Source organism: Seriola lalandi, unplaced genomic scaffold, assembly GCF_002814215.2.
Source record: "Seriola lalandi dorsalis isolate HSWRI2012SDOR001 ecotype SW California unplaced genomic scaffold, Sedor1 jcf7180002053069, whole genome shotgun sequence".
Classification (NCBI taxonomy): domain Eukaryota; kingdom Metazoa; phylum Chordata; class Actinopteri; order Carangiformes; family Carangidae; genus Seriola; species Seriola lalandi.
The window spans coordinates 75,919-85,809 of record NW_019523622.1 but is presented as its reverse complement, the minus strand read 5'-3'; the positions used below and the strand labels follow the sequence as shown (position 1 = coordinate 85,809).

The 9,891-nt window shown below is 43.0% G+C and overlaps 1 protein-coding gene across 3 annotated transcripts in view; it reads left to right on the top strand.

Moving 5' to 3' along the window:
* The first annotated feature begins 2,897 nt into the window (after positions 1 to 2,897).
* rhbdl3 (rhomboid, veinlet-like 3 (Drosophila)) overlaps positions 2,898 to 9,891 on the top strand; it is a 60,468-nt gene continuing 53,474 nt past the window's right edge. Inside the window, exons 1-3 of one of the 3 annotated variants that reach the window (XM_023400904.2) lie at positions 2,898 to 3,429; positions 3,639 to 4,304; positions 4,956 to 4,979. In XM_023400904.2, coding sequence (XP_023256672.1) covers positions 4,164 to 4,304; positions 4,956 to 4,979 — 165 coding nt within the window. In that variant the 5' untranslated portion in view covers positions 2,898 to 3,429; positions 3,639 to 4,163. Of the gene's footprint in view, positions 3,430 to 3,453; positions 4,305 to 4,955; positions 4,980 to 9,891 lie in introns of those variants that run through there. The other 2 variants (XM_087172512.1, XM_087172511.1) reach the window with 2 other exon arrangements.

Sequence of the window (9,891 nt, the reverse complement as noted above, 5' to 3'; positions counted from 1 at the left end):
AGGGAATTACCTTTGATTTGTAAATATATATATATATATATATTTAGTCGGCTGTAACAACACCACCTGTTGCAATGGAGGGTGCCTGAAAAGTTGGCAAGGCAGCAGAGAAGTTGAAACTGTTAGCTAAAAGTAATAAAAGAAATAGTTACAGCTAGCTAAAAGTAAATAAATAAGAATCAGTTTGCTAATAACAGTTAACCAGCTAAAAGTAATGGTTGAAACTGTGGCTTAAATAAATGTTTCAAGCATCCAGCACTAGCTAAGACTGGCAGTTCAATTGTATGAAAAAAATGATATACACTTATATAATGAACTTAACAGTATCAGGCATCCAGGTAAAAATCAATTCTAATGAAGACATTTGGAAAACCGCAGAGGGTTAAGGGTTCAGGTGCACAGGAAAGGCTGGGAACCACTGGAAACACTTAGTGCCTGCAAATAGCTCCTGTCAAAAGAAAGCAAACTTCCTCAGCTATTAATTTATACATGAGCTAAGTTCTCCCACAACATAGCAGGTGTTTTTCGTGCTGTATATCTTGTCTGCCTCTCTCCTTTTTCTTCACACTCTCTTCCCTCATTACCCAATCCCCCTCTGTCATCTCTCTCTGCCTCTCATGTTACAGCTCTTCAGCAGATGTTAGCACATGACTTGTGAAAGTAACCCACGTCAATGCTTATTTTGTCCAATTAACTGCTTTTAATGGAAATTCCCATGGTGCTTGTAGTTAATGAGACAATAATTCCCCTCACTCCTTGGTAATATTAAAGATCTGTCCTATAGAGATTGTGACAAGGTTTATTTATTAGTTGATTTATTTACTTCATAGTTCATGTTTTTTTTCATTGTGGGACCCAAATAAGCAATTTTGCTTATGTTGTTACCATGTGAAAACCTCCATGACTTATGGTGTTATTGTTCATTCTCTTCATACACAGCTGCTTAGTGCAGTTACATCATGGTTATTTCTTGGAACAGAACAAAAAAATGTGTTCATCTTGACTGTAATGAAGTACATTATGGGCAAGTTTATGCACATAAGACACAGACTGCATTATGCAAATTGAAATGCACTTGAAGTCATTATATTGTTATAATGAATCTGCAACAGACCAGCAGTTCAGTCCCTCACCCATGTATTAGCTTTGTTTGCACAAAAGCATAAAAAGTGAATTATTTTCAGGCTGTTAATATTTAATTCTGGGTAATGCCGCAAAATTCCACAAAACATGTTTCACTTTCACAAAAAAGCCACATGAAAATACAGAATCCAAACATTTGGCCAGGGGTTGCTGACCTCCATCCACAGATACAGAATAGCTGCTGGGTCTTTATTTAACGACACAACAGACTCCAACTTTAACCCAACAATCCTGTGTAGGAGTCAGGAAAAGACCCCCAGGGTTAAAAATATCAACTGTCCGTATTGTTTCCATGGCAATGCTACCACATATGGTACCTGGGGGAGTTTCACTGAGGGATCCTGATCAACCTACACACTACAGACCACACCGCCATTAAATAATTTCTCCTCATACATGGCTTCCACCCAACTATTAGGTCTGTTTGATGTCTCTTGAGGTAATAGGCAGGTGTTTGTCTGAAATGGGGCCCCGTCATTTGGGTGATTGTAGCAGCAAACCTGGAGGGGACAGTTTCTATTCCCTAAAACAACCTGGAATTTACAAGCTTGGGCACTCCCTCCTCTCTGAGCTTTCAAAGCAAGCAATTTCAAAGTTTATGAATGCTGTTTTTGTGGCATGTGATCTATTAGTATTTATAACATGAGATGAGATTACATTAAAAGTGAATGACCGTTACTGAGAAATTGGGCCATTGCAGCAAGAATAATTATTAGGATACACAAAAACAAAGTATTCGAACAAATGCACAACTTAAACAAACTAGTGATACATTTTGATGGTCCTTTCAAAAGCAGTGTGTGTGAACAGTAGTAGAACATGCTGAATTTGACCTAAACTATAACTGAAAATGGGTCTATGAGGAGATACAACAAAGCTACAAGTGAATTTGATCTGTGAATGTTAATCACATTTGCACTGCACTTGGTAAGTATTGATCAGTAATTGGAAAATATGCAAGACTGAAAGATGGTGCAATGATTGATTGGAGCCTGTTACTGTGCAGTTTCTACCTCTACATGAAAAAAATAACAGTTTTATTCACACCTGAGTAGAAAAGACTGACTAAGAAGAACATGCAGGGACGTTATACTTAAACTACACAGTAACAGCTTTGTTGGACATGAGCAACAGATGAAATGTAGCAGTTGTTGTCTATTTGCTCCATCTCTACAGTCTCTGGTATGATGTTACAGAGGCTTCAGAAAGTACTCTGAACCCCTTCACTTTTTTGCACACTTTTGTGTTGTACATTTATTTTAGATAGATAAAATTGCCATTTTTGTCCATCTATATGAATGAATTCTGAATACTCTCAGAATCCCTTACTACAAACTGTATAATCTTTAAGTATTTTTTCTAATACACTCTGTTTTTAGCCTACTGCCAACGACACATTATGCTAATTTGATTGTAAGTAAGAATTAGAGTTAGATTATCCAAATAAAATGCAAATATTAGCTCTTTAATTTGTTAGAAAGCATCATGCACCATGAGATCACTTAACTTCTGGAAAAGGTTTTCAGAATAATAGGACCAAGTCCATTCAATATGGAAACTTATTAGCATAATATTTACATCTGCAGATTGGATGAATCATTATAAAAGGCATGTATTAATGACTCATTAACGTTTATATGTACTACCAAACAGAGAGGATGAAACCTGCCAAATTGATTTTTCACCACCTGGCACTTGATCTATATACAGCATTATAGGATATTTATTTATTAACCATTTATATATGTTACATATAGCCTATTGTGCGTTTGATTGGTGTTTTAAATTACCGTCTTTTTATTAGGCAATTTATTATTATCGTCAGGCACAAATGACCTAACGACCTCCAACATCTGAGCCAGTGAGAGAGTGACAGCCAGCTGTTCAGCCAGGGACCTGGAGTTCCTCGAAACCCCTGAGCGGGAGTGGCTGGTGATCCCTCATCACCACGGGCCAAATCTCTCCCTGCCTCCTCTCTCCCTCCATCTCTCCGCCCCCACCCCTCTCTTTCTCTCTCTCTCTCTCTCTCTCTCTCTCTCTCTCTCTCTCTCTCTCCCTCTCCCTCTCCCCCTCTCCCTCCTTCCATCTCTTTCTGTGCCAGTAAGGACGCATGCGGCTGGAGTAGAGTCCCGGCGTCTCCTCCTGGAGCTGAAACAGCCATCCCAGCGGAGGCGGTCGGTGTCTTCCTACCCTCCCACCCTTTGAGGCTCCCTGCCGGCACGCGGCGGAGCAGGCAGACGGCTGTCCCCGCGCTACGCCGCCGACCGGCAGAAAACAGCGTGCCAGGTATCATGACGCACCAGAAAATTGGGCACTTGCAGGGACTTTTTTTTTTAGTCTGCCATGTGACTGTGTCCACGCTGTTTAAGTCGAGTTTGTCCGTCCCCGCCTGGATGGGGAAGCCATATGAGTCTTGTGTGTCACCCAACCCGGTTTGTCATCTCTGTCCTGCGTTTCATGTTGTCAGTATTTGATGATGTCATTATTTCTTTCAGATGGATTTGTGCTCTGCTGCTGCTGCTGCCGCTGCTGCGTCGCATCTCCCAAAGTGAAAATACTCGCGCTGCAAATGTGCGTCCCCTGCTTCACAAACTTGGACCGTTGCCTGTGTCCAGGCTCCTCTCCAGCCCTGTGAACCTCTGTCACTGCTGACTGACGACGTGGTGGACGATGGTGTGACACCGCAAAGGACCTTGTACCCCAGAACTAATTCTAAACTATCACCACATCAACTTTTCCTCTGCAGACGAAGACTTGTTTGCCCGGTCTATGTGGAAGTGCGCTGGGGATAACTGGAATCAACAAACCTGTTAAATAGCGACATTTAACATTTCACTTGGACTAATTTGTCTGTCCAAAATCCAAGAAAGAATCCGACTTGGAGAGAAGCGTTAACGAGCATGATGCTCGGCTTTTTCACCTTTAGTCGTTGCTGACGCATATTGGGGAGCGAGATGGGACTGTAAACTACAGTATGTGGAGTCATTCCTGAGGACAGAGTCGCTGCTCTCCGCGGGTGCATGGAGAAGAGCAGCCCGAGGATGACGGGCGGAACCCGGGAGGCGCCGGTGAACTCCTCTCCGGCGGTAGCGGCCAACGCGGAGGGCGAGGAAATCGAGGTTTTGGAAAGTACCGACGTCCTTCCCGTGGCTCCAGAGGACGTAAGTCTACACACACTACACAGCGACCTGAGGTGCACATATGACCACTAACAGGACCTTTTATTTTTACACTGAAGTAAAGTGACTCAGTGTAACCTATTTGATCTTATGGGGCAGGGTGTCATATGAACATGAGCCTAAAATTCATTTTAGAAGGTTATTTATCTAAATTTCATGGCGTAACTCACAACTGGAGTTTTACATTGACACCAAAGGGTTGCAGGACAGTGACAGCAGCTACACAGCACGTCCTCTCTAGGAATATTAGCCAAATGTTTTTCTTTTTTCAAAGGGAGACAACACAAACACCTGCACACACACAGGGCAGTCTCCCTCCGTTAGCTGTCTCAGACTTTCAGATACCACTATAAGAGTACCCTCACACATAATGATACACACTTTGGTACCTTATTATCTTTTGCTGCGGCTCATTGACCACAATGATCAGATAGAAACTGCATGTAATTGCAAGACTGCAATTAAGGCAAATACACACAGAGAGGAAAATCCTTCTGGCCAAGATTCATCATTTCCAAACAGGTGCTCCTCTCTGCTTTGGCACCTGTTTCTGAATTTTTTTTCATCCTTTCCGCCTCTTCCTGTCACTCACTCCCTTACTTGCTGTTTTTTTTCTCTCTTTCCTTGTCTTAGCAATGGAAGTCTCTGTTTGACAAGGTATGTACTGCAAGCTGAAACAGCTTGAATCTCTTTCTATTTGCATGTTTCACTCATATTGGAGCAGTGTTGTCTGTCTTCAAAGGTGCTCATCTGTGTGTGACCTGTGGGTGACCTCTGACTTCATCTCTGTTATCAGCTCAAAGCAACATAAATGTGTTGAACAGATGAAACACTTCAGCGTCCTGCTTAAAGGTCATGAAATGTGATGGGGAAGATTTTGGAAGAAGGCAGATGCGATATTGCACCATAAGCATCAGCGGGAACAGCAGAGTGGGATAAAGATTTTTTTTAGACGTGAAAATATCAATATATAGTGCTGTGGTGCTTTTGTTGCTATGCTGATAAATTTCATTTATTAGCTTAATTCTGACAAATTTTTGCCATGTATTATGACCTTGACACTGTTTAAGCTGTAACACTGGCTTTTATCACTAATGGAAGTGACTTAAACCTGCACTAGGAAATTTAGCAAAGTCTTGCCCATCAGAAGAATGTTAGCTTCAGAACCCAGAAATTATTTATCATGATGTTGGTTGGCTTCACAGAGCTCGTTCATGTTTGTCAGACCTGCTGATCTATGCTGCTTAAAGCATCCCAAGAGAAAGAATACATCTATTTTTCAAGTGCTCACTCAGTGCTGTTTGTAGTTGGTATATCACAGATTAATTTGGATTTGTTCCTTTCTCTGGGAAAATATACCTGGCACCAAAATTTCATTTGGCAAGATGAGGTAAATCTGCTGGGTCTTAGCTGGTAGAAATGGCACAGGCTTCTATCCTTCAGCCCCAGTTTGTGATTTAGGCTCATTAGACGAATGTATTTTTAGATCAAAATCTTGCGTAGTGCAGCTTTAAATCCTTTGGCTGCTGTGTAACACTCACGCCAGAACATGTACCCGGGATGCGCCTCTGTCAAACCAAACTCCTGTAGAGGCGAGAGGATCAGAGGAGCGGGATCACACTGGAGGCTGTGGGTGTGTCGTCCACTGACATTGACCCCAATAATGCTATTAGGGTGATACATAATCCTGGATGCATTGATCTGTCAGACCGATCTTGTAAGAAGCACACACGCACGCGATACAGATATAGCCATGAAACCCCAGGAGAAGAATAACACAGACCGGCTGATCATGCAAGCAGCAGGTTGGGCTGACAGACGGCAAACGGGCCCCCTACTAACACACACACACACACACACACACACTTACATACGCACAGCTACCACTCTGTAGGGCTGCTACAGCACCTGCCCACCCTGGGGCCCCCTATTTTCTCCCAGGAGGGAATTGTGTGTGTGTGTGTGTGTGTGTGTGTGTGTGTGTGTGTGTGTGTGTGTGTGTGTGTGTGTGTGTGTGTGTTTATGTGCAGGGGTTAGCGGGGTTGTGTAGGGTTGAATCAGAGGCTCGTGTCAGGCTCACTCTTTCAGAGGGAGACTGAGGTCCCATGGGATTATGGGAAAGGATAGCTGGGGTGTGGTGCGTGCGTGCGTGTGTGTGTGTGTGTATTAGTAATGTAGCATATTCTGGCGACAGGCAGTAAGTAGGCCTCTCAATCCGCTGTCTTTATGCGTGCGGCGCAGCTTTGAGTTTCCTCGAGTGGACTTCGGTCTGAAAAAAACGTGGATTTGTCCAAACGGTGAGGTCACTGCCCAGTCTGGCGGCAGCAAATGTCCTTTCACTCTTTTATTCTCCTTCCGTCCTTCATCCTCACAATGAGTTGCTCCATTTGTCAAGGGGCTGACCTCGGAGACCCCTAGCTTCTGTGAAGCGACTAAGGAAGAGAAATGATGGGCCACTCAAGACCAGGAAAAGAAGGATTTTTAGGCAGGCTGGCAACCTGTGTCACTGCATGAGGGAGATAAATGCTACTTGAAAACAAAGAGCGTGGCCAGACTTTTATTTACCTAATGCAAAAATACACATTACAAAGTGCATTTATGCATGTGAATCCAGTGAGGGCAGACATAAAATAACACTTCTGCAACTAATGTCGAGTATGATGCTGTATTGACTGAATGGTTTGTTTTCAAGTAGCAATTTCATCCGAAGCATTTTACAAATTTGCCTCTTCTTCACCCATTCACACACGCAGTCACACACTGATGGCTGGCCTGACCATCAGGAGCAATTGGATTTTAATGTCTTGCTCAAGGACACATTAACATGTAGACAGGAGGAGGAAGGAATTGAACTGCCAACCCTGACCTCATCCAAGACATTTTCATTGTGGTGCTTTAAGAGAGCTGAGATGGTTTGAGTCCAGGTGGCTGGCCAATGTCACAAATTCCACAAACCAATACAGGCTTTGGCAATGCTTCTCATGAAGTTATTGTTAGATTTTCAAACAGCATCTTGATCCCCTCCCACCAGTCGTACAAATGGAGGCATCATCTCCATTTGTAAAATTAAAACCCTGGTCTCACCCCTTTCCATTATAGCATGCTGAACAGACCATAGATGCTCTTGTCATTGGATGTGGTCAGATTACACTTTGTATGAACTAGTTTCAATTTGACCCTCTAGCGACTGGTTGTAACTTATTAATTTAAACAAATTGTTCCAGTGAGTGTAATACACTGGCAAAACAAGATGTCCACAGATGAGGACAATAAAGCATCTCTTATGTTAATCAATTGTGGCATCCCCGTCTTGTCAAATCCAGAGCACCTTCTATTCTGTCCATCCCATCAGGGATGTTTACACAGCAGAGAGAATACAGGATCATCTTCTCTCATTCATCTTTCTTTCTTTTCTTTTTTTTGACTATGGCTTTCCTCCAGCTTCTTTAAAGCAATTTGGGCTGTGTACAAAACCTTCCCCATCATATCATTTCTACAGGCTCCCATGTGAACTTGATGTGTACAGCTATCAGTTTCTGGGTTTCAGACCATCAGAATCAAAGTGCTGCGTCGCTCTGTTCGTCTTCCCCTTCACTCCTCTCTCCTGTCCCCGGAGAGGATTTTGTTGCTGTATAAGTGCTTTCTTCCTCGGCGTGCAGGAAGTAAGAGAGCAAACCTCAGAATGCTTTGATTCATGTTCCCCATCGCCTGAAACAAACATGAGGAGTGAACACAGACAGAGACGACGTCAAATGAAGCAGAGGAGACGCAGTTAGGAAGATAGCAGCCTCACTGGACTCTCTCTCCCTCATAATCAAAGTGTCCCAGCCTCTAGTTGTCCTTTAGACACGCACATACACATACACATACACATACACATACACATACACATACACATACACATACACACCAATCTGAAAAGATTATTGTAGCCTGATTACACACAATGTGTGTATGATCCCAAAGATGAACCAGGCTCTGTTTTGATGTTTCCATGCTGTGCTGACTGATATGCACATTTTTTTTGGAGGATTTCTGGGGATTTGAGGATGGACCACACTTTATGTCCTGGATTTATCTGATAAAGCGTATTAAGCATGTTTACATCACACCCCGAAATGAACCAAACACATTTGTTTTGTACTCACCGGGAAGGCGCATCAGATGGATTTCTTCATACGACTGTGGCTGGAGGAGCTTCGTCATTTTGCTTCTCATTCTCACAGGTAAAAAGTGAAATCTCTGTGCCTTGGTCCAGAGAGTGATTATGTACAAGGTGGATTATGAAGGGCTACACCTACAGCACATACACATACCCAAGATATTAGACAATAGACATTACCCAAGACAAATGGGAATGTCCCAGTGCTTGTAAAGCCTGACAATGGAAGTCCCCACGTGCGCAGACTGGAAATCTGGCTCAACCCAAAGTAGATGAAGCACTTGTAGAGACAGGATGTATACAAACCATAGACTGGGGTGCAAACATTTTCCTGTCCTATAGAAATATGTATTTTCTTGTACTCTTCACTGCAGCTGTGCAACATGAATATTTGTATCAAGGAAGCTGCTGGGCTGACCTCAGGCACATTTGCACAGAGCCAAGGATATGAATGTTTGTATAAGTCTATTGTTGTAATAGAGGACTAAGAGAAAGCTGTCAGTAACAGTAACATTTCTTTGATTCTGGACTACGTGTGTGTAATCCATACGTGTGTCCACAGTTGCCTTTGTGTTGACAGCCTGCTCCCAGTGGCATGTTGAAATGCCCCACGCACGCACCCACAGGAGCTTAGTGATTAAACACTTTCACATGGCTGCATACTTTCCATGAAAGTTTGTCCCCCTTAATTTCTTGCTGAATGTGAGCTGTGAGCCCCAAATTCCTCAGTGGAACTGCAAAAATGAAATTATTTTTTTTTTTGGTATGTTACCTAAAGTAATGACAGTGAGGTCTGGTGTTGAAATAGCCCAGCTAACGTCATTAATTAAAACAAGCAGAAATTCAATGGTGGGGAAGCCACCTGTTCCCGGTGGGACTCATGTTTCCCAGAGCTCCTGTCGTGCATTTCAATGAGCTTGTTAGTTAGACATTCAGTGGCCATGGCTGAGAGAAAAGGAAGGTCATTATTTAAAGTCATTTTGTCTGGCAGTACCGTCTCGCCTCACCATCGCGTGCACAACACAGCTGGCATCGCCTCAGTGTCGCTCTTTTTTTTTTTTTTGAAGTGCACTTCAAGTGAATGGTTCACCACCCAGGTAACTGGTACTTAATGGATAAGCCAACTGGGAACTCTCAGCTGCGTTTACTGGTGCATGCAGGGATAGCATGTCTCGCCACACCCTGCCAGTTTTACCTACATTAAAAGCAAAAGAAGGCTCAGACAATGAGATTATAACAGCGGCCACTGCAATTACTGACGGCAACAGGAGTAGAGACGATGTGCAGCTGTCAAATCTGCCTCTTTGAGTCTTTGAGGATGCCTTTTTTCAAAAGGGTTTCAGGCGCACCGGTTCAAACACTCAGGTGAGTAAAAGATTGAAAGGAATTTCAATAAATCTGAGAAGA